This window comes from Pseudorasbora parva, chromosome 16 (assembly GCF_024679245.1).
Source record: "Pseudorasbora parva isolate DD20220531a chromosome 16, ASM2467924v1, whole genome shotgun sequence".
NCBI classification, from domain to species: Eukaryota; Metazoa; Chordata; class Actinopteri; order Cypriniformes; family Gobionidae; genus Pseudorasbora; species Pseudorasbora parva.
Genome location: NC_090187.1, coordinates 33498739 through 33524712, shown reverse-complemented (window position 1 = coordinate 33524712; position 25974 = coordinate 33498739). Strand labels below are relative to the sequence as shown.

Here is a 25974-nt window from a genome sequence, read left to right as displayed (position 1 = left end):
AGTATCCATACTTACCATTCACCATTTACTTGGCTAAGCTTTATGAAATTGTAAAATGTAGAAGGTAATGGTCATATAAATTATTGCCTAGCTTTTCAAGCTAGAGTCTAGCTTTTATTTTGTGGGACTTAGTGAGACTTTTATTTTGAAATCGTTCTCACCAGTTTCAACCACAGTTACGTTAAAGCTTTGCGACAAAGTTTCTGTAGACAACACATTGCAGTGTGGAGTAAAATGATCACAGCACTAATAAAGTCTCTCAGTATATTGACGAAACCTATTCGAGGTAAGAATGAATATATACATGTTATTTCATAACATATGTTGATGTAATAGTATCAGTCATCATTTACTCCCCCTCATGGTGTTCCGATACTGCACGACTTTCTTTCTTGAAGCACAAAATATTTATGTAACGATACTGACTGCCCTAATGTACACTTTCAATGTATATCGATTTTTAAATACAATAAAAAGTGAATGGTGAATGTCATTCTGGCAAACATGTCTCATTCACAGAAGAAAGCCATGCAGGTTTGTGTGTTGTTTTGCAAATGTGTTAGTTATGGCATGCGATGATGCACGCATACTCTTTTCCAGAGGCTCAGTTAAACGATGGACAAAGCACACAAACAGCACTTGTGTCGGCTCTCCAGAGGAACCTGGCAGAGATTCGGGAGCGCATGTCTGCAGGCGAAGAGCTGGAGGAAGCCCGACAGCTTCTGGAGGAGGTCAGGAGAGACATCACATGGTTTTGCGGTGATACTGATGACCTAACCTGGAACTTTGTTCAGGAATGTCTTATCTTACTGCTCTGCCTGGCACATCACCTCAACCACCTTGTGGAAGCCTTTCACAAGATTCCCGTTGCACCAAATCTTGCGACCCCCGAAGCAGCTCCACCACTTCCCCCAGATGTTCTCAGTGTGGCCCAACAAAAGACACTGGACACTGTGCTGCAGTTTGTGGTCACACTGGGTCTCTGTCCATATTTAGCTCCTGGTGTCGGAGTGGCACTAGGGCTGAGGTCAGCTTTTGGAGCAGCTGTGAAGGGGGCAGTCCGACATGATGTTGCCCCTGCAGGGGAACGTCGTCTACTTATCACCACTAACGTGCTGCTGGAGGTCTCTGCACTGTCATCGCTAGCAACTCCTGTGTTTACACGGCACCTGGGTGACATCATGGCAGCTCTTTGTCAGTTAGCTTATCGACCCCAGCGGCCGGAAGGTGATGGTACAAAGAGCAGTAAGGTAAAAATATACTAATAACCAATATTTAATCCTATTTGACTACATTATACTAGTGGTCTTAAATTTAGTCTAGGGGTTCCCAAAGTCATGGAAAGGCCATGGAAGGCACGGAAATGTAATATTGTTCCAGGCATGGTTTTATATGAGCATAATATAATTTTTTATGCTCATATAAAAGTAGTTTTTTTTTCATATAATTTTTTTTTTATGCTCTTTTTTTTCTCTGCTATATTTATATATTTTTTAAAATCAGCTTTATTTCAATTAACAATAATGAACACACACACATTATATATATAAATAATATATATATATATATATATATATATATATATATATATAATGTGTGTGTGTTCATTATTGTTACTTGAATTAAAGATGAAACACATAATAAAATAAAAATTTAACTAAACTTAAGTTGAAATAAAACAAAAAATAAACTGAAAATATAAAAATAAAAGCTTATTCAAAATATGAATAAATAGAATGGTAAATTTGCTATAAGGTTTAATTAGTTAACTACTTTAGTAACATGCATTAAGAATTAAAAATAATTCTAGAGCATTTATAAATCTAAATTAATGTTAATTGTCTAATTTAAACTAATGAAACCTTACTGTAAAGTGTTATCAATAATACTTTAATAGCTTATATATAATTATGCTATAATAACACTGTTTTTTACTTTAGAGGTAAATCTTTTTACTATATATATATAAATAAAACAAATTTTTAATCTTTATACAATAATTAAGAATGATATAAAATTGAATTGGTAAGTAAGTATGGGAATCCTGTACATCACTCTTTCAGGTTTCCTATTGGCCCAAGCTAAATGTTTAACTTTTTCAATGCCGTTCTCATTTACCACAGGGACTAACGGTAGAGGAGCGAAAGACCTGCAGAAAAGCACTCCACGGTGTTCTTGGAAAAGTGTATCAGCCAATCGTCATCAAAGAACTGCTTGTTTTGCAAGGGGGTCCTAAACAGGTGTGTGTTGCCTACCATCTTTCGGAATAATTTCTGATGTGTTAGTATTTGTGTGACTCCACAGAGACATGTCCTCTGTATTCTGTGATCACGCTGTTGTAGGCATCTTCAGGTTCCAGAGGCGGATGTGCTGGAGGGGGAGGTAAGGCTCTAGCCCAAGCTCCCCCATGGCTGAGGCGCCTGTGTGGACAGTTGCTGTCTGACAGGTTAATGCAACCACAAGGCGTCCAGGCAGTGGTGAGGGCCATCTTAGAGGGCACTGGAGGTAAGGCTCGATCTGGCAAAGAGGACAGATGATGGGTTCAGAGAAACATCAGAATTTGTTTAAATATTTGAAAAGATTTTGAATGGTTTACAAGACCATCTAGTGTCAGTTTCAAAATTTACTGAATGCATTGTCAAAGGAAAATTCATATTTTCTAAATTAATTAAATTAATTTTAGCTATCAAATATATCTCAAATATGTTTTAGCTTATTTTTATTTTATTTTATTTTTTAGAGCATGATATCAGCCATATTTTGTTGCTAGCCTCAAAACCCATTTTTAAATATCTTTCTCTTTCAGTAATGCAAGCCTAAACTGGTATATTTACTAGTATAGGGTTAAACAGGTTACTTTTTTAAAACATTTTACATTTATGCAAATGCTTTTCTGTCGTTAATTTTATCACTGATACTTTAACATTGATACCTATTCGTTTTTTATGCTTTATGCAAAAAAAATGTAGTACACATGCAAGTATGTGAATACAAATACATGTATAAATAGAAATACCTTGCAACCTGTGTTTATGCTTTTGTTGTGTTGTTTTCGACAAACACTTATAAAATGCAACATCCTGGAACTGTGTTCTGTTGCCTGGAATATTACATTTAATTAACCCCAAAAAGAAGCAGACTGGAAACAAACCTGTTACGTCTCGCTTAGAATAGCTGGATGACCTAAAATTAGGACTGATTGAGAGATATGTCAATGAGTGGGCAAATATGTTTTGCATTTTCTATAAACAGCATGAGGTCGGAAGGTTCGGGCTGGTTATGCAATTGCCATTTTTTGAATGATGGTGGAAAAATGTGTATTTTCATCCAGTACATAACAAAATTCCCAGTGTTTCCAATAGGTTTATCATGCCATAGGAAATCATTATGTTGCTTATGACAGCTATTAATGTTCAGCATGTGCTTTTCAGTCACGTATACCTGTGTGTTCACATTGCTGACCAGCAGGTGGCGACTCTGACTGGAGGAAATGTGATGCTGTGGCCAAGATTCTTGCTGCCTGTCCTCAGCAGTCCCTCTCTGCTGAGAGCTATTACAGTCAAGTGTGTCCACAGGTAATGTTCTCTCATTATAGTCAAAACAGTGCTGTAATGAACACTATATTTCAATAGTGCTGTAATGAAATATTGCTGTAATGGTTATTTAGAGTTTTATTTGGTTTGCAAACAATCCTAGTAATCATATAATAACAAAAGGCATATTTTCATACATTGTCATATGTTACCTAAAAACCTATACAGAATTTTTCAAATGTACTCTAATAATAAAATGTATATCACTGGATTTAGGTTCTGGAGCTTCTGCATTTCAAAGACAAGCTAACTGCACAGCAGTTCCAGAGAGTGGCCACCAGGGCGGCGCTCATCATGGTGCAAGATCGGCCTGAGTTTGCACAGCCATTCCTGCTCTTCCCTCTTCTCTCCCCTCTTCGTCGGTGTGCACAGGGAACCGGTTAGTATTCGTTAGGTGACGGCAGTTTAAAATTGGAAAAGCTGCATCAAGTTGCATATACTCTTTTGAGTGTTACAAAATGAACTGATAATCTTTTGCAGGAGATGACTTATCCCAGGATGCAGTTGAGGAGTGGGAGTTGACTCGCTGTATTGAGGATATATATAAAGTAAGCCAAGCTATTATCTAATGTTCCATATCATCAATTTTATGAAACTACAATATATTAATTTACATAAGAACGTTATTTCATTCTGTTTAGATTTGTGTAGTGGGTAATAATCCATCAGAAGTGCTGCTGAAAGCTCTAACAGATGTCATCTCAACACTATTTAGTCTCTTTTGCTTCACCAAACAGAATGTCTCTCATTTACGGTCAGTTTTTCTTATTTATAAAAAACAACAACTCTTAATTTACAGTCAGTTTGCATTTAGAATATGAAGTATTTGTAATAGTTTGGAAAAGACTAAACGTGGTTGTTTTCCTACAGTACATCCTGTCAGGAGATCCTGATATGGTGCCTGTCTCACTCAGAGCGCTCGGCATCTCTTTCGCTGCTGAAACGCTTGTGTGGCCTGCTGGGAGAAGTGGGTGGAGTCAAACACGGCTTTCAGTTCTCCCCTGGCAGTGAAGGAGGGGCCAGACTTACAGTGAGAGAGCTTATCAGGTATTAAATGAGAACCCTACAATATAGTGAAAGTAGGAATATATTTGACAGTCTGATTTACCAGCCAGTATTTCGCCATTGTGAGCTTATCAGACCATGATCTACTTGTCAAAATCAATTAGATACTCTGCGTGGTCTTAAGTGTTTAGTGATACATTTAGAGGTAATATTGTGTAAAATTTTGATTTCAGTCATTTTGTGTGCACCTTATTTACTTTCTTTAAATTAAGCGTTACTTATATTTTTGTAATACCAACCAAGTGAAAAAATGATCAAAAGTAAAGACATTAATAATGTTACAAATTTCTAAATACATTCTTTGTTCATCAATGAATCCTGAAAAAAGTATCACAGTTTCCACAAAAATATTAGGCTGCGCAACTGTTTTTTTTCTTGGATTGTTTTGTAGATTTCTTGTGCACTAAATCAGCATATTATAATGATTTCTGAAGGATCATATGACACTGAAGTCTGAAGTAATGGCTGCTAAAAATTGAGCTTTGCCATCACAGGAAAACATTTAAAATTAAAAAGTTATATTAAATTGTAATTATATTTTGATAATATTTTGTTCAAATAAATGTAGCCTTGAATGACATAAGAGACTTTTGAACAGTAATGTATATATGCAAAGCATATACACCGATCAGGCAAAACATTATGATCACTACAACATCCTCCCTCACATCTGTGATGTGAGGGAGGATGTTTTAGCCATGACTTTTTACTTTTTAGTACTCTCAGAAGTGCTATTCCGCCATACATTATAGTTCTCCTTTTTAATCCGCTTAGAAAAGCGCTTAAGAATAACTCTATTTAAATAGGGAAAACATGGAGGTGTTTGGTTGCTTCTAACTTGATCTCTGTTTAGTACCATAGTGAATGAACTGGGCTTAGTGGGTTAAGCTAAATGCTATCAGATTGTCACAGTGCGTCGGAGCGTTTAAGTGCATGCACTGAGAAGAGAGAGGTATGTATCAACTCGTCTTAGGTTAGGGAATAACATAGTTTAATATGAAAAAGCGGTGAAGTATCAAGTATCTCTTTAAACTGCAGCTCTTCTGGGGTGTTAAGTGGTCCAAAGAAGGAACAGTGGTGAATCGGCGACAGGGTCATGGGTGGCCAAGGCTCTCTCTCTCTCTCTCTCTCATTGATTCACGTGGGTGATGCAATGTTCTGCTGGGAAGCCTCGGGTCCTGCCATCCATGTGGATGTTAATTTAACACGTACCCCCTACCTAAGCATTGTTCAGCGGGATAATGTGCCCTGCCACAAAGAGAAAATGCTTTAGGAATGGTTTGAGGAGCACAGCCAATTCCCCAGATCTCAATCCAATCGAACATCTGTGGGATGTGCTGAACAAAAAAGTCTGATCCATGGAGGCCCCACCTCACAACTTACAGGACTTAAAAAATCTGCTGCTAACGTCTTGGTGGCAGATACCACAGCACTTTAGGGGTCTAGTGGAGTTCATGCCTCAACGGGTCAGGGCTGTTTTGGCAGCAAAAGGAGGACCAACACAATATTAGAAAGGTGGTCATAATGTTACGCCTGATCGGTGTACAATTATTTACTTTTTCTGTGTGTTTTGACAGTGATGAAGATGATGCACTATATGAGAAGGTCTCAGGTGAGCAGTGGAGAGTGCAGTGTCTGGTGCAGTTATTGGAAGAGATGAAAGACAGTGACCTGCCTGGAGAGTTTTTCCTACTGCTGCTGCAGGTGCTGACCTCTGACAGTTTCTGATGTAGCTTAACAATGTCTATAGCACATACGATTTTGGCATTTTTAAGCAGTGTTTGCGGACTCACCAATGCTTCAAAATTTAGAATCTAGGATTAAAAATAACTTGAGCTTTCTTAAAGATTTGGGCATTTCCTCCCCTGATTTCCCAAACAAAATTGACTTTTGCTTGAAAGTGGCTTGAAATTAAATGTGGATGCTGAGATCATATTTTCTTTCATTGTGTATCTGTTTTGTGCTGTTTCCAGGATTTAACAGCTGTGGCTGCCGAGCAGGACGAGGTTGAGCAGGAAGCTGACACCTCATCTATGACCCTGCTGGAGTTAGAGCAGCATCTGCTGGGGCGTGCAGGTGGACACGGACAGAGACTTGCTCTGCTACAGACACTGGCCATCATGTGTGAGGGTCTTCCACACAGCCTGCTGCTCTCCAAACCCACTCAGGTGTGATATAGAAGAAATCATTCATTCAACGTTATTTAAACATTAAATGGTTCTCTCTTTTCCTGAGTGCATTGGGGAGTTTGAGATTTAATTCTTAACTTTAAACTCTTTTAAGCTTTTTATCATTTTGTCTTTTCTGCTTTCATTTAACTGAGGTTTTAAAAAGATAAACTTGGGCCATCTAAAAATAGAGCACATCATCCCCTGGCCAGATCTGTTCCATTTAACTCGCAACAAAGAATATCTTTACTCTGACTCTTATTTAGGGCACGTGTATGAGCCTCTTATAGCTGAGCACAGTTGTGTTATATCAGCAGTGTTACTTTATTTAGTTGTGCTACTTCATGTAGTGATAAGGTGAGATGGTGTGATCTCTAAGACATCTCTCTCTTTCTTTTTCTTTCTTTTCGTACAGGTGGTTGGGTTCATAGCATCCATGCTGCAGAGAGCATGTGTTAGTCTGGAGGTTGGCACTGACAGCCCAGTGGAGAGTGAGACTCTCAGTATGGGAATTGGGCTTGTGGCCACTCTACTCTCTGGAGCTGCTGAGGTAGTGCATTATTATACATTTTGCTGCTTTCCTTTGATCACTCTAGAAGTTCTCCTGGTAAAAGGAGTTAGTTAGTTAGTTAGTTAGTTAGTTAGTTAGTTAGTTAGTTAGTTAGTTAGTTAGTTAGTTAGTTAGTTAGTTAGTTAGTTAGTTAGTTAGTTAGTTAGTTTAAAATTAGTTTGTTGCTCCCAGGGTTATTATAATGTATTTGTATCCCCATTAGCTATGCCCAAGAGCACCAATGGTCTTTCTGGTGTCCACACAACACATACACAAAAACATAAAAAATACTCTTAATAAAAAAACAGGGTCCAAAAACAACACGCTTCGCATATATTCAACATTACATCTGTAAATGCATTGTAAAAAAATGTCTAAACAAACACTAGGTCTAACACATAACACATCCAACTAACTTCTGTGCATAACCTCCTATAAATATGATAATACAAGGTGTGCCTTTACCTTCCTTTTAAAATGTAATTTCTGTTTTATTTTAATTATTAACCAAAACTAGTGAGAACATTTCTGTTAATTGAAATTGTTAAAATTAAACAATTAAAAAACTGAAACTAAATGAAAATTAGAAATGTTGCTTTGGCAATAAACAAAAATAAGTTGAAGCACTACATTTATTAACTGTACATAAATAAAAACTTAAACTAATAAAATTAAAACTCTATTAAAAGTAAACAAATACAAAATAATAAAATGACAGGCAGATAATGAAATTTAAAGCTACACTGTGTAACTTTTGTTTATTCTTAGCTAAAAACACTTAGTTCTTTCACAAATATATGTGCTCATTAATGTATATTTACTTCTTTCAAGTAATAAAGTATTCTCGTAAGTTTATAATATGCCATTGAAAATACATACGGGTGAGGGGTTCGAATGCCGGTTGCCATGTTGCTCCTCCATCTTGAAAGTACATTAGCCAAAGAGGGACATACCCATAAATTCAAGCTTCGCCTTTCGCGTTTTAACACTCGATTGCACCGTGTCGAATGTGAAGAGGGGGATTGCCATGTTAATCTTGGACTAAATCGGCCACCGTAGGAGTTAAAACGAAATCAGAATTGAGAGGAACTGAAACTATTATTCACTGGATGGTCATATACCTTTACACCGCTAGATGGGGGAAAATATCACACATTGTGGCTTTAACAAAAATTAACATGAAAATTAAAAATATAAAAATTAAAGCTATTTTAAAATAACAAAAAAAATCATAAAACTAAACTTCTAAAACTAACACTGCCACAGTATTATTTAAAGAACTGCATACAAGTTGTGCCCAATCACAACACATGTATGCATTAATGCACAGTTATTGGGTTAATTTGGTGTGAATTAAAACAATGATAAAAAGGGCAAAATTATAAAATAATACAAAATAAAAATATCTTACTTAAATTAAAGGGGGGGGGGGGGTGAAATCCTGTTTCATGCATACTGAGCTTTTTACACTGTTAAAGACTTGGATTCCCATCCTAAACATAGACAAAGTTTCAAAAACTAATGTTGGACGTTTGATGGAGTATTTCTGTGTCAAAAATACTCCTTCCGGTTTCTCACAAGTTTCGGAGAGTTTTTTTCGAGTATGGGTCCGATGACGTCAACAGAGCGGAAGGTCCTTGTATGGGCCGTACGGGCTCTTCTCCCGGTAGGGTGCGCGAGCGCGTGTGAGTAGAGCGAGAGAGGAAATGCACGCCCATAAACACTCCGCGCTCCACTTTATTCCTATGGGTGACATCAAGCGACTTCAATGCTTCAGCACAGCATTACGGGAAGGCAGCGCTGCATTTGAACCGATTTGAACGCAGAAATGACGGGAAGCTTCACAACATCGCTTCAGTCGCGTCGCAAAGTGTACAGCTCATATTTCTTTTATAAATATAATACAACTAAAGACTTTTCGGAGATATGAAGGATGCAATACTACTCTATAGATATTCAAGATTGACATGAGATTGACTGAAACTGAGTGTTTCACCCCCCCTTTAAGTTTTAATGAAATTTCTTTGAATTTATTAATTTGGGGAAGTTCTTAGCAATATTTATATGCAATATATTGTTATTGATTGATATATAGCATGTAATTAGTATGATTTAAAAGTCAATTGACAACAATTATTTATAGTTTTAGAGAGATTTAGGGAGAAAAAAAAATTCATGGACATGTTATATATTACCTACCAATTTGTACCTGTGTATATCTCCTTTCAGCTCACCGCAGATGATTATTCATCAATGGCTACACTGCTGCCCCACCTTGAACAGATCTCCCAGCAGCACCAAGAGCCAGTCATCCAGGGGCTAGCGTCCGATCTGAGGGCCACTATTGCCACACATGGGGCTTATCGCCCTACAACTGTCCCTAAAACAGCCAACCAGCACAGTACTGCCCACCGTCCTGCTGAACCTGCAGGACACAGTTCTAACTCCCTCCCAGCCAGGCCCAAAGTCCCCTCACAATCAATCTCACATCCCAAAGGTACAACAGACCCTAGTGTAACGCTCAAAAATAAAGACTTTCATGCAGCTGGAAGAATATCCAGTCCTGGGATTTCTGAGGCCTCACGCAGTAAAGCTTTCTCGGAGTGCCTGCTGGAAGCATGTGACCCAGATGTGCCTACACGAGCCGTAGCACTGCGCTCACTGACCCGCACTATTAGAGATGGAGACAAGGAGGCACTGCAGAACAAGGAGAAACTACTAACAGTGAGTATATAGATTTGTATATGAGAGAAAGAGAGAGAGAGACATGTATGAATGGTCAAACGAGGGCTTAACTGTCTCCCCCTTCAAGTCAGAGAAACAGATCTATCTGTGCAGAAGCGGGTATAAGTATACAAGACTTATAAAGCCAATATATGTAAGTTAAAGCAGATAAAATGGCTTGGTATGAATAAAAAAAACATGCATTATGTAATGAAAGTAGTCACATTTACCGAAAATGTCAGGTTGGGCTAGACTAAAGGACGGAAGACACTAGTACAGCAGCAGTAGTATAGGGCTAAAGCATTCGGCAGAAAGTTTTGATACAAATCGATCCAAGGTTCAAATCCGCCTTATGCAGATCTATCTCTAATCCCTTTTCCTATCACATATGAGATTTGAACAGCTTTTTTTTTTCAATAAAAATTAATAGAATATTTGAAAATAATGTGTTTTTATCGGTCCAGGGAGGGCTTTATTGTCCCAATGTAATTTTAACAATTATAATAATTTACACTCTGTTATTACATTTTTTATTGTACAACATATTTTTTTATTGTACAACAATACTGAGGTGCGAATAATATCTGCCACTGTTTATAAGTATACATATAACTAGTGTAAATAGAATATACCCCTATTTGTACTTAGTGCAAATAGCTGCTGCTATAGTATAATTCCATAGTATAATTCTAAAATATTACATTCATTTTAGACATTATTATTGTTATTCTTAAAGGTGAAATATTTGAACAATCTTAAAATATTAAATATTATTTTTTTGTATAATCAAAGGGATAGTTCACCCAAAAATTAACATTTGATGTTTATCTGCTTACCCCGAGGGTATCTAAGATGTAGGTGTGTTTGTTTCTTCAGGAGAACACAAATGAAGATTTTTAACTCCAGCCGTTGCTGTGCCAGTCGTTTAATGCATGTCAATGGTAGCACATGAGAGTATGAGAACAATGAGAGTAAAAAAAAAACACATACATACAAATCCATATTAAACCCTGTAGTTCATGACGACCTGTTGATGTCTTAAGACACGAAACAATAGGTTTATGCGAGAAACCGAACAGTATATTTTTTTACCTCAAATACAACATTATGTACATCAGTATTCAGCGCGCAATCACTTTTTCGCACAAACCGATCATTTTGTGTCTTAAGACATCAGTGTCGTCATGAGCCGCAGGGTTTAATATGGATTGGATTTCTATGTGTTTATATTTTTTACTCTCATAGCTCTCATACTCTAAAATGTTGCCATTGATATGCATTATACGACTGGCAGACAGCAACTAAAGAAACAATACGCGCCTATAGATTGAACACATAATATGCATGATCATGACATCACCGTTTTCACAAATTAGCATTTTTTAGAGACTTTGAAACCTGATTTCAAAAGTTTGCCATTTTTTAGGCCCCAAAAACGCTGTTGTCATTGCACTTTGATCCAGGCGATCATTATAGTATCTGATAAACACTTATTTTCCCAGTATGCATTATTCTCTCTGATGCTAAAAGCCTGGTGTCACGTGCACATCTCCGGGGATTTGCATAGACTCTTCCCTGGTTGATCTTGTTTATATGGCCCAGTGACTTCCAGTGTTCCTCTTTCTCCTGTGTGCTAGTGTTGAGGGTGGGTGAGGGTCTAGACCATGTTTTATAAATGAGGTGGGATGTTTGGTGTGTAAAACCTCTTGCTTGAGGGTGTTTGAAGACTCTCGTGGGATCTAGTTATGATGAGCGGCTTTCTGCAACGTCTCATCTAATATTCTCTGTAATAAGAGCCTCTTCTGTGATCAACGCTTTATAAATACAACTAATTCACACAAACACATGCACAAGAACATCACACTAATAGTGACCTAACACCCACCCAGTAATCCATTAACATGTATCTCAGAGAAGTTCATTTTTTTCTTTTGATTCATTCAGTATGTTTTAAATATTTATTTGTATCAGTGTGTGTCAGAGTTCTTAACACACAAACATCTTATCTGTTGTATTAATATTCACATGCTCTTTCGTTCTCCCTCAAAGTCATACCACTTCACCTCACGTGAACTCATTTACATCTTTTAAAGCCGCAGGCCATAGACATTTTAATTTGCATTACTGTAAACGTGCTGAGAGCTGAAAAACTGTCAGTGATAATTAGACTAAGGAATTAATTAACTCTGCTCTAATTCTTTGCTCAGCTTTCAGTGTATTATTTCAATGTGTTACAGCTCTTTCTGGAAAACCTGGAACATGAGGATTCCTTTGTGTATCTGTCTGCTATTCAAGGTAATTCATTCATTAGTCCAAGAAAGAAATCAGCGTAAACTCCTTTAGAAATGCAACAAAATATCACAATCACACCTGCTTTTTCTTAATTTTTTTATTTAATTTTTATCTTAAAGTTTTTAGAAACTAATATAACATTTATTTATTTGTAGTTGTAATGGTACATTATAGAACAGCTTGGTTTTGACTGGTTGAATGACTCGGTTGTTGTAAGTATAAAGCACAGACATTACATTGACCTGATTACTTCGCCAGCTGAACTCACTGTCAGCTTTACCTCAACACTTTACAATATGTGTTCAGCCCCCACATTAATCGTTCTTAAAGGCATATTATGTACGTTCCGGCGCTAGAGGTCGCTTATTCAAACCAATAACAAAGGCGTAGCTTGGTAAAGCCGTGAATGAGCTTGGAATCACAGTTGTCGTCTTCTTCACCTCCACAGCTGATGGGAAACGACCTGATGGTGCTCATGTTCATGGATGACGTTAACGTTAGATTGATATGAAGTAGGGCGTGGCACAGAGCCTGGGATATTTTACACTGCTGTTTTTATTATGCTTATATGATGCAGTTGCGCTTCCGCTCCTTTTGTTTAGGTGTGTATGTTTATTTTACTATTAAAGTTAAGTTTAACGTCCACCTCCTCCTTCCCTGAACTTGAACATTGTTACGTTTTAATCGCTTAAATTCACATTATTTTATTTCATTCTAATGAAATAGCCTCTAGTGCTGAATTACTGCGTATACGGGTCACGATTGTGAGGTAATGCAGTTCTGTTTTACTTGGTCAAAACAATCATACTAAAAATACATTTGAGTGTGTTGAAATTAGTTACGTTAATCTGCGCATTTTCTTGGTGGCTGGTATAAGATACTAGTTGCTCACTGCAGTAAGCTTGATCGATATTAGAATATATTAATATAAATATAAATTATAAAATATAAATATGACATAATTGACAGGCACACTAGTTGAAATAGCTGACTTCTCCAGATTTAAACAATATTGGAAACATTTGGGATAATGTAAGTACACAAGTCAACAAAATATATAACATTGTTCTAGTGGTCTTTGGATATTAAAATCCCAAAATATTACATATTGTCTTTAAAGAATGTAGATGTTTGGTTAAACCTTCCAGTTGTTAAATGAGGCTTTGACTAGACAAAGTGTCTGATTCCTGAGCCAATTAAAGTAGGCAATATTAAGCAGCACAACTGTTTTCAACATTGATAATAATAATAAATGTTTCCTGAACACCAATTTATTCTAAATTGTTAGAATATTTCACAATATTACAGTCTTCAGTTTACAGTTTATCAGATAAATGCCGCTATTCAAAAAAACAATACTTAATACCCAAAATAATATCCAAACTTTTGAAGGTTAGGATAACGTTAGGATATATTGATCTGCATTTGTGTAGGATTTTCTTTTGTATATGTGTGTCAGGTTATTTTAGGACCGGCTTTGGAATCTACAAGGATTCTGTATCTGGGCCAACAAACAGATTTGAGTCGATTTACTAAACCAGCTCTATTGGCAGCCAATGTTATCTCACCTTTTGTCCATGAATGGTCAAAACCATCCTTTTTTTGCCCTATTGGGGAATAGCTAAGTTAAGATTTGAATGCTCTGGCAGCCTGTTGTGCTTTTTATTCATCCTGTCTTATAAAGGCTCTGTCAGAGTTTTAGTCTTTATTCAGAGCTGTTGTTTCTTTTTTTCTATTTCAGGGTTGGCAGTGTTGGCTGACTCTTTTCCTGAGCAGATTCTGCAGAGACTGCTGGGAGAGTATCAGACAGAGGCAACTGTCGGTCCCCCCAAAAGAGAGCACTCCCTAGAGACACGCCTCAAAGTGGGCGAGGTTTTAATGAGAGCCTGCAGGGCCATGGGTGAGCACAGTCACTGACTGTAGACTTTCTTTCTTTTTCATGTTTCTTTCCTTCTCTATTTCTTCCTTTTAATAGACATGCTCCGTTTCAGGATCTGTTTGTCAGATCCGGGCAGTGCCGTATCCCCAGCACAAGTGTGCGGTTATTCATTGTGTTTCGAGATCATTCAGTCTGGGTCTGAGGCATGTCGCCTTGGCCCGGCTCCTTAACGCTAACAGACCGAGCTCTGAAAAAGCCCAACAGCTGCTACAGTCCACTGAAACCGCACAATGAGTCTCACAGCTCTCTGTCACATTCATAGCGCCTTCACACACAGCAGGGGGCATCACACACTTCACATCGCACACTTGAGCTCAATTTACATTTTCAACCCTTGAGTATTATCTAATGAGATATTAATTTCAATCCTAAATCCTTGATTTTGTAACAACTTAATATCTAACCACAACATTAATGTACACATCCGATGCATAATTAAATAAATCCTTTTCCTGAATAATTGTGCCACTGGTTTCCAATTAAATGTTGCTTGATAAGTTGCTGTGACAGATGGCCACAGTTAACAAGAAGCGCAGGGATCAAAGAAGTGTGTTACACTTTTTCTTGCCCCTTTTCTTTTCCCCTCCCATCAGACACCCATTTTTTCCTCGTAGATCTAGTCCACAATAGCCATTAAAACCCTTTTGATCCGTTTGGAGGATTGGTCAGCTCAACAAGTGGACATTCATGTCTGAATAGGCCCTGGCACATGGTTTCTGGAAGGTTTTATTCAGTTTGAATGATATTTTAAACAGGGCCAGAAAAATCAGCTGGTGGGGAGCAAATCCCTCTGGACCCACCTGGCAGCCATTTTAATCGTTTTTGTCTAGATTTATCCTTGTTTATTTACCATAAATAATGTAAATTCCTATTACACCAATACCTGTTAGTGTGAGAAGGATTGAAACTATTTTTTTTTATCAGAGCCCTTTTCTCATGAGCCAAAAAATCCCAGTTTAGTGACTTTGCTCATGCCTTAGGTACGTGCTTTGGACTTTCTCAGACTTTCACACTGAGATGGAGAGATTGGAAGAGGAGTGGTGACTTCAGCTGTGTGTGTGTGTGTGTGTGTGTGTGTGTGTGTGTGTGTGTGTGTGTGTGTGTGTGTGTGTGTGTGTGTGTGTGTGTGTGTGTGTGTGTGTGTGTGTGTCTGTGTGTGTGTGTGTGTGTGTGTGTGTGTCTGTCTGTGTGTCTGTGTGTGTGTGTGTGTGTGTTTATTGTTTGTCCAGGCTGGAGCTCTCATTCCTTGCACTGTAAATGTGATATTAGAAATTATCCGAGTTTAATTTGTATTATTAAGTGTATTTTTTTTCTTTATACACTACAGGTCAAAAGTCTGGAATAATTAAGATTTTAAATGTTGTTGAAAAAGTTTCTTTTAGTCACCAAGATTATATTTATTTGATGAAAAATACAGTAAAACAGTAATATTGTAAAATAATATTACAATTTAACAGACCTGTTTTCTATTTTAATATATTTCAAAATGTAGTTTATTCCTATAATGATAAAGCTGAATTTACATTTACCATTATTTTTGTCTTCAGTGTCACATAATCACAAATAATTTTGGTCCCAAGAAACATTTATTATTATCAATGTTGAAAACATTGTACGTTGCTGCTTAGTATTTATTTGGAATATGTGATGCACTACCATTCAAAAGCTTGTGGTGAATTAAGTAAATACTTTTATTCATCAAGGGGTCCTTGATTACTATTGCACTTTTTAAGCTTTAGTTTGTGTGTAATGTTGCTGTTCTAGCATATACAACATCTACAATGTTACAACGCTCAAAGTTCATTGCATAGGAAGATTTTTAAGGACTACAACAAACGACTGGTAGGAACTACAGAGAGCTTCTTACCGGGTTGGTGACATCAGAAACCCTAACATTTACATAAACCCTGCCCTTAGGAACATGCAGTCAAAGGGTTAAGATCATGTTTGGGCTGCTTTAGAGAAGAGAACGAGTTGTTGTAGTTTAACACATTTAGGAGTCTGCTCAAGCTGTTGCAATGCAGTATGTAACACAAGTGCAATAGCTTGTCATAAAAGCAAGATGACAACATAAACTATAACCGTAATTAAACTAAACTATACATGGTTTATGTTCATGCAGCATATATTCTCTGGCTCTGTGCATCTTACAAAAATTCCTACACAAGTAATTTATAGATTATCATGACAGTATTATCTAATCGGTGACTTGAAGATAGTTAAGTACACATCAGCTACATTAATTCATCAACTAACCATTCAGCAACATCCTGTTGCATTCTACATGTTGTCACTTCTTCTTGAGTCTCCATCTTTGTGTGACTTCGGTTTAAACACAAAAGGCTGAATAGTTTCTGATATTTTCAGTCCGTCTGCATGAGTTAATCTTGAACACGAGCTCTTGAAGCTCCGCTCTCTTCTAGAAAGTGGGCTGTGAGTATAGTAGGACCCCTTTAAATTCAAGTGACAGTAATTAGTAATACATATCAAATAAAGGCTCTTTTTTATTTTCTATTTATTAGAGAATCCTGAAAAAAACATATCACAAATTCCATAAAAATATTATGCTTTCAAAGTTTTCAACTTTGATAATGTAAGAACCATTAATAGTAATTTAGTACAAAATCTGCATATTACAATTATTTCTGAAGAATCTTTTGACACTGACACAAAATTTAAAAACAAAAACAAATTGCCATCATAGAAATATATATATATATATATATATATATATATATATAATGTTATTTTAAATTGTAATATCATATAAATTAAGCCTTGTTAATTATTCCAAAAGTTTAAACTGTAGTTTATGTCTTTTATATATGTCTAAATATCTGTACAAATAAATAATTAAACATTTTCTTTTAGGTGACCTTGCCCCACACTATGGTCGCCCTCTGATTGGTGTGTTTCTGAGTGGCACAAGAGATGAGGACAGTAGTGTCCGTGCCAGCAGCCTCTCTAATTTGGGTGAACTCTGTCAACGTCTCAACTTTTCCCTCGGACCATTGGCTCAAGAGGTAGTACCACTCTAGTATTTAAAACCTAAAAGTCAAGACAACCAGACAAGCTGATGAAAAGCAGAATCTGCATGTTGTTTAGTCTGTAATTAGTTCATTTTAAGCAGATCCCCAAGGCTGCTTCTAGTCGGATGTCGTCATTGTTCTCTTTACTTGGCACAGCTGTGTATGTGTGTACACATGCACTTCTCTCTACACCAGAATACTACTACTAGAGCTGAGATCAGGGTTTCTGCTAGTGCAGTAGGGTGACAGATGGATGAACCTGAACTGCGTCAATTTCACTGATTTGCTCGTTAAAATCAGCCAATGTCTTGACCACAAATCTTTATGTAGCAATGGATTGCAGAACAGATCTATAAATGTAAATGTTCAATTGTATAATGTTAATATGGCAACACCTTAATATTTGCATACTGCATTGTGATTAGCCTTTTTTTTGTAGTTACTTAATCATTTATAGCTTCCTGTGAAAATGACAGAATGTGTTGATTTTGCATTATGTTGATTCTCATACACAGCCAATGGAAAACAAGAAGTATCCTAAAGGTTGGGAAAAAAGATCGCTTTTCGTTAAATTGAGAACTCCCCATATTGATTCTTAAAATCCCAAGATCAATCTTTTACTCTAAGCCTATTTTCAGTGGCTGATGCAAATGTATTTGTACAGCACAATTCACAGTACAAATGAGCTGGTTATTTTATTGATTAGTTCTTTCTATCATATGTAAGTGAAATGCACATTCATAACTCAAATATACCCAGATCAAAGTTTTAGAACCTGTGAATCAGAATCACATCAAACTGGGAAATCTGGAGAGTTATGTCAACAGTATTATTTAATGAAAAATCAAAGCCTGAAAGCTTACCTGAGACTTTTGCATTGTACTTCTGCTGCCTTGCAAGCATTGATGTATCCTTCAGGAAATACAAGTCTAGTATTCTTTGATACTTGTGCCAATATGTGAAATTTGTGACGGCAAAGCAGTTGGAATGCAGTTTGTTTATTTTTCAGTGCTTGTGCATACAGTCGTTGAGAAAATCTACTGTAAGTGTCTGAGCTGCGGCAGTGGTCTAGAGATCTTCATGAATAAGCATCTCTGTCAGCGTGACTAACTGGCCTGCTTATTCATGAAAGAGCCCGTCTGCAACAGGCTGTTCTAGACCGTCTTGACCATCAGCCTTCTGCAAACCCGTGTGCATGTGTATAGACATCAATCGACCCGCTACATTGACGTAAAGATCAACTAGTGCAGCATTGCAGATCTCTGCGGCCTGCGTGCGTCCTTTGTATTTGACCTCTGTTTGTGTGGTTCCTGCAGCTGAGCACGTGTCTCACCGCCCTGATAAAGACGGACAGAGACGCAGAGGTTCGAAGGGCTGCAGTCCACGTCATTGCTCTTGTGCTTAGAGGCCTAAGTGATAAAACTACTCAGGTGAGTGTTTTTAAATATCTGTGATCCAGGGCCATAACCACTATAAACATTGCTTGCAGACAGGGTTGCCAAGTTTTTAAAACAAAACCCGCCAACTACTGGCCCAAAACAATAGCTTCTCAGGTGGTTCCCTAGAAAAAAATGCAGTTTGTGGGGTAAAATGTGTTATTTTGGCAAGGTAAAATTCGCATTTCTGGGTCTATATATAACAAAATTGAGGTTGCTACAACCCACGGGAAAACCGCAGACTTGACAACACAGTGCAGTTGAGTTCTGTTGACATTTGACAACTAACATTATGGGTCACTTCGTTGCTCTGATTGGTTGTAGGTCTATCCAATTGAGCTCTTTCCTGGTTTGGTTGAAACACGCCCCATAATTACAGCCCAATGGGGCAGTGTCATACTCATATTCTGACTAAAATTTTGTATGAAGACGTCAGGCTACCGGAGAATTCAAGGCAATAGCAGATCTATGTATTTATTTACTAATGCGAAGAATCTCGGGACTCAATGTTTTTGACGCAAATAAATGCAAATACTGTTTGCAAATAGTCCCAAAGGGATTATTTCCCAACTAGATTTAGACCTAGAACATCCCCCCCAATGTTCAAGACATGGTTACGGCCTACAGCTACGGATCATTTAAACATGAAAACTATTGATTTATCCAGTGGCAGGAATTGAAAGGAATATGAAAAGCTTTTTTGGTAACACTTTACAATAAGGTTACATTAGTTAACATTAATTAACATGAACTAAGAAAGAACAATTCTTGTACCGCATGTACAGTATTAATCTTAGTTGATGTTAAATTAATATCAGCATTTACTAATAGGGGTGCGTGGGGCACAACCTAACGCGGGATTAGTTGTAACGCATGGTTTAACACTTTCTCACATGATGCCAGCATGACGAAACTTAGTGTATTCACTAGTTGCCATATCAACAGTATATAGAGAAACAATTGTGCCAAAATTAAACAAAAATTGCACGATATCACTGAACATTTATTTAACTATACCAAAAGTTAATTTCTTAAGCTTATTTTTCATCTCTGTTTTTTGTTTATTTTTAATGAGATAAATCTGGTATTATTGTAATCTTATATGTTATTTAACAGTTGAGATCATTCTTTAATGTAGATCGAACACGCAGAAGACACAAGCCGTGGTTTAAATCCCAGTTGTGCAGATGGGTTGTAACACTGCGTCACAATGAGCCGCTCTTAGTACTGCGCTTTTGTATTCTATACTGAATTCTAGAAACCATGAGAAAAGGGTGAATAATGTGAATAAAGAGTCAATGTTCAGAAATTATTCATCATTATTATGTTTTAAAGGTCCCGTTCTTCGCGTGTTTTTGAAGCTCTGATTATGTTTACAGTGTGCAATATAACATGAGTTCATGTTTCACGTGTAAAAAAACAGTATTTTTCACACAATTTACTAATCTGTACAGCACTGTTTTCTCTGTCCTAAAAACGGCCTGATGATTTCTTATTCTATGAAGTCCCTCCTTCAGAAAGACGTGACGAGTTCTGATTGGGCCAGCGCTTCCCGTGTTGTGATTGGACAGCAGCTTAGCGCACTTTGCCCGGAAAGGTCCCGCCTCTTACCATAACGGGGAGATGCAAGCGCTGAATGCGTGCTCTTTTCCACGTGGGAGAGCAACAAGACCACGCCCCCTATTTTCCGTGTTCTTGTGGGCGGAGGGTTAGTCAACAAACAGTTCTAGTGACGTCATTACATCCCTGCACTTCCTGCTGTAGTCCAAACCGGCCGTTCGCTGTAGGCTTTGAAAGGGAACTTTTGTTAAATAAAATATCTCGCTTTGCATTGAACTTTGAGCTTTATAATTTTACAGGTATTATTTATGCTCTAACAGCAACATTACACACTAACTAAAGTTTGAAAGATGGAATCGCGAAGAACGGGACCTTTAAACTATGCTGTATAGCTGTATTTAGCGGTTTTAATGATTAAAAATGCCATTATTTTATTTTAAAAAGTTAATAATTGTATTTTATTGACTAAATATTTTAGTTTGTCTTGGATATATATATATATATAATTTATTTTATTTTTTTAGTTTATTTTATTTTATATATATATCAGGTAAAATGTTAAGCTGTTACATCGTGCCCCTCACGTTACAATGTCCTCCATCTATGGGGCATGTTGTCACATTTCACTTTCACTCTTTCAGGACAAATCAAGAAAAAAGTATACACTGTATTAATGAAAGTGTCTTCGCAGTCACCTTCACTGATCAGTTTAAACAAAAATCAAGGTATACCACAGATGCTATCCATTTACACTGTTTACCCGAAATATTTCTTTAAATGTGTGAAGTCCCATCACTGAGCATATTCGTGTGGAAAAGGCATCTATTTTATTTTTCTGGTAAATTCTGAAAACAAGACATTCTTTGAGGTTAGTCTGTGTTTGGTGTGTGAGGATATGGACTAGGTTGTAAGGTCTTCTGATCTGGTGTCTTGATCAACGCATGTGTTTAGTGGGAGGAATTCTCCGGCATCTGGACTGATGAGCAGCAGCTGTAATTTTCTACTCTCTTATTTGGAGGTCATCTGCAATATAAGACAACCGATGCTCTGTCTAATCAGCACTCTCAGCAGACACTCTTGTTCCCACGGCTATGATCACTTTCCCAGCAATGCCTTTAATTTCCGACTATAGCTCCTGCAGTTCATTTTGTGCATGAGAAATAAAATTATTAGATCTATTCTAAACCATATGATAACTTTTGTAGATATTCAGAAAAAAGGTGGTTCTTACTCATGCAAAATTTGTCCCTGTTGCCAAGACATTGTTGAAAAATTCTATGGTACATTTTAAATGGTAAAGTGTCCACCAGGTCAAACTAAAAATCATTGATGTCCATAACATGAACAGTGCAGGCTGTTATTTATGTATCACAAGTTCAAAGTTACAGTTGTAACTACATTAACCAATCAGAGGTTTGTAACCGCTTACATAGAGTCTCTGATCGACTGGATTATTAGCAGCCATCTTCAACAGATGTTTACCCTGTTGTGAGATCATATGAATCACACCTTTGACTGAAATTTGTACATTTTATTGAGAAAAATGTTCTTTTGATGTCAGCAGACTGGCAGCAGATTGACATTCCTACCTCACAGGCTACAGATCTGTTCTCCCATAATGCAGTGTGATCATTTTATTCCACTCAACAATTTTTTAAACATATTTTAAATATAATAGGATATGAATCCTTAGACTGTAACAAATTGCATGAAAGAAAGATACTTGATCATTAATACCGCTTATTTCCTTTATCAAATGTATTTCTATGTAATTAGATGAAGACATTATCAAGTAATTATTTTTAATTACATATTAAATATTTCCCAGTGTAATTATAATAAATGTAAGAGAATGAGTAATTTAAAATAAATAAATAAATAATAATAATAATAAAACAATAAATAATCCATTTTATATTTAAAAAATACTTCTTTTTTTCTTCAAAATAGTTTATTTTAAGTAGTTTTATATAGATCTATCGATCTATCGATCTATCCATCCATCCATCCATCCATCCATCCATCCATCCATCCATCCATCCATCCATCCATCCATCCATCCATCCATCCATCCATCCATCCATCCATCCATCCATCCATCCATCCATCCATCCATCCATCCATCCATCTATCTATCTATCTATCTATCTATCTATCTATCTATCTATCTATCTATCTATCTATCTATCTATCTATCTATCTATCTATCTATCTATCTATCTATCTATCTATCTATCTATCTATCTATCATCTATCTATCTACTTCTTTTTTATGATTCTTTTAGAGAAATATTCTTGTATAAGATGATATATTAAATTTTGTAGAGAGTTTGATATGTGCCAGGGTGCCAAATCTTCTGCTTTATCCTTTTACTTCTTCACTTTGCAACACTTGACATTTGTTATGGTTTGTCCACATACAACATCTTAGACTCTCTCTATAAACATGCATGAACTGATCCCATGACCTCAGAGTAGGCCGAACTGGTCACTGCTGCTGCAAATGACCTTTTATACTTTTGACCCCCTGATTTACAGCACCAATGTCCACCCTAGATAGTACCCTGACCCTTGAAATATTTGCACATGTATTTTATAGGACAGGTTTTACTAGACTCAGATTCAGATGGTGCTGTCCCTTGCCTGCACCTCGGCATTGGCCCGGGTGCAAAGTCATGTCTGTCATCACCAACTGTTGAGTTTCCCAGGATGGAGCATGACAGAGGTTGTTACTCAGTACAGCTGTTGCAGTGAGTAATGAGACGGCCTGTCCAGGTAAACCATAAGTCACATCGCCTGGTGTCCTCTAAGTGTGAGGCTAAAACAGCTGACTGCTCACAAAAGCTTTCTCCTGCTGTGAGGGAGAAGGTCAAGAGACCACCTCCCTCAAGAGACATACAGTGTACTCATTATTTTCTCTTCCTTGTTTGTTCTTTTTCTAGCTTTCAGTTGTACAGTAAAACAGTACATCTGCTTACTAAGTGCTTTGTGTCTCCCCTTTTGCTTTTTCAGGTTCTTGGAGATGTCTTATTGGAGCTGTATCGGGCTCTGAAGTGGGTGATGCGGTCGGACCCAGACGATGTGGCTGTACTCCATGCTCAGCTCGCTCTGGAGGAGCTGGATGATGTCATGAGGAGGTTCATATTTCCACAGCAAAAACTTGAGAAAAAGATTGTGGTACTTCCTTGAAAGTGCTCCAAGAGTTACAGCTTTTTTTTTCATAGTCATTTTTCACACCCATATTTCCATTCTCAAACCCAAAAACCTGTCTTGCCATTGATGAACTAGCTTTGTGCCTTTTGTTATCTGGTACACTGAGGTTAGAGGGCACCAAAAGCACAAGACATATCTGTATAAAGAGCCCTGCAGTAGCTGGTTTCCACTCTGCACTGGTTATAAATGCCTGTTTGCTTTTTACTGAATGTTTGTGGTACATATAAAGATGGCTAGGACATCATTGTAAGATACGACAGGGCAATTCGTCATTCTCTTAAAATTCCTCCTACTTCACAATACTAAAACTTCCCATTCATGTTTACCGTCTCTATGGCACCCTGACCCCATTGGGTCTGCCCTGAAGCTGAACTGGTTAAAAACAATATAAATACAAATGTTAGCATTTATGCTAACTCATAAAATGATAGTTTGGTCATGAGGTGTCTTATAAATTAAATAAAGAGTGCTTATTTTTCCAAAGCTGGTCTAATGTGTTTATATTATGCTGTTGTTAACGGTTTCTTTTCCCACTGTGCTAGGACTGTTTTAGAGGTAATATAAGTGTAAGCACATGTCTGAACATCTGGGTTAGTTTGCAGTGCCACGAGTTCCTGTCTGGCTCATGTGCTGTAAGGTAATGGAGGTGAAGCAAACATTAATCTGCTAAGAATAGTTCACATTGTATACGTATAGTATGTATTAAACAGATTTTGTTGTTTGCTGTTTGTAACAGATTGTACTTCTGTAATATTAAAGGGATGATTTACCCAAAAATGTAAGTCATTATTTACTCACCCTCATATTGTTTCAAACTTGTATGATTTTCATTCCACTGTGGCATGTAAAAGAAGATTTGAGAAATGTATTTTTTTCATACAATGAAAGTCAATGGTCCCCAAAACTGTTTAGTTACCAAAATTCTTCAAAATCTCTTCTTTTGTTTCACAGAGAAAGAAAGTCACACAGATTTGGAAAGGGTAGGGTGAGAAAACGTTTGAAATTTGAGTAAACGGCCTTTTAAGGATTTCTGAGTAAAGCAAGAAAAATGTAGGCCAGGAATTGTGGGTATTTAATAAAAGAATGGAGCCAGACTGAATGAGAGTTTGTTAAAAGCGATATCTAAATTATACCCAAATACACTTTATTTAAGGATTACAGAGACTTTTGGAATAACATGCACAGATGAAACATTCAGAATAAGACCAGTAATGTTCATTTAGAAAATTAGTAAATATTACCAATTTAGATTTCATATTTTACATGAAAACTACATCCACATTTACATGTCAACAATGCATTTTCTGTATTCAGAAACTTTGAGAAAAAAAGAAACCAGGACAAATGTAATTTCTAAACATTTGAATAACAAACAAAAAGACAAAAAAAAAAAACAATCAGATGGTTTGATAAACTTTGTGCTGTTTTTTTTTTACTGTTTAGCACCAATAACTTTTGTAACATTTTAGTGTGGATTTTGTGATCGTTGCCTCAAAATCAATCCTGAATGAGGATTCACACTTAAGAATCAAAGATTTCATTCACTATTTATTGATCACAAAAGTGAAAAATACTAATGTTTTTAGCTCTCAGGTCTTCTTCAGTGTGTTTTAGTAAATGAATGTTGAATTCCATTATTTTGTGGTACTGTCTAAGAGATTATTATTGATGCATGGCGCAGTTACTCTATACATGAGTATGTATAAAAGATTATGCCTGACAGAAAAATTGCAATCACATAGCAAAGCTGTTGCCTGTATATACACTCCCCAGGAAAAAAGAAAAAAAAGTCGATTTTTAGATTTAAATAGGCAAATGCTTAATAGTCGATGATTGGATTATTGCAGTAATTATTATGTTTCTAGCATCTTATGTTTATCACCCATTCTTCCAACCCTAATTGCTGGAGTGTGTAGCTTTTTATTTCTTATGAAGATGCATCATGGCCATATTCAAGGATGACAATGTCAAGATTCATCAGGATCAGATTGTAAAAGAAAAATTGGAAGGGAGCATGATGAATCATTTTCACACATGAATTGGCTTCTCTGTGTCCAGACCTTAAATTCATTAAAAGTCTTTGGGATGTGCTGGAGGAGACTTTACAGAGTGCTCGACTCTTGCATTATGGCCCTGTCCCAAATGGCACCCTAAACACTCACGGCCTTCCTCTGAGTCCGCACTTTCAAGACATAATGCCGCTTTGACTGCTGGGAAGAAGTCCGCTGTGTAAACCGCAAACGAGCGCATAAAAGCAGCGAAGGCCTTCTGAGACCTAAAATGACAAATGGGAAACCCTGCAGTCTCGTGGACTTAATGAACACCCGCACACAACAGCCATTGTGAGTCCACAAGACCGAACGTGCACATGAAGTGTGCCATTTGGGACAGGGCCTGTTAATACA

The 25974-nt window shown here is 37.0% G+C and overlaps 1 protein-coding gene across 2 annotated transcripts; it reads left to right on the top strand.

Moving 5' to 3' along the window:
• The first annotated feature begins 165 nt into the window (after positions 1-165).
• tango6 (transport and golgi organization 6 homolog (Drosophila)) lies at positions 166-24320 on the top strand. Of its 2 annotated transcripts, none has more exons than XM_067420393.1 (18): positions 166-286; positions 601-1250; positions 2124-2240; positions 2343-2505; positions 3469-3575; positions 3810-3972; positions 4074-4141; positions 4235-4347; positions 4464-4640; positions 6236-6362; positions 6632-6826; positions 7242-7376; positions 9606-10100; positions 12338-12395; positions 14134-14292; positions 17203-17354; positions 18677-18790; positions 23369-24320. In XM_067420393.1, the coding sequence occupies exons 1-18, from the start codon at positions 235-237 to the stop codon at positions 23543-23545; spliced, it is 3222 nt and encodes a 1073-aa protein (XP_067276494.1). In that variant the 5' UTR covers positions 166-234; the 3' UTR covers positions 23546-24320. The 2 variants fall into 2 exon arrangements, with proteins under 2 accessions (XP_067276494.1, XP_067276493.1); XM_067420392.1 differs by having other exon boundaries at positions 3466-3575.
• Positions 24321-25974: the final 1654 nt, after the last annotated feature.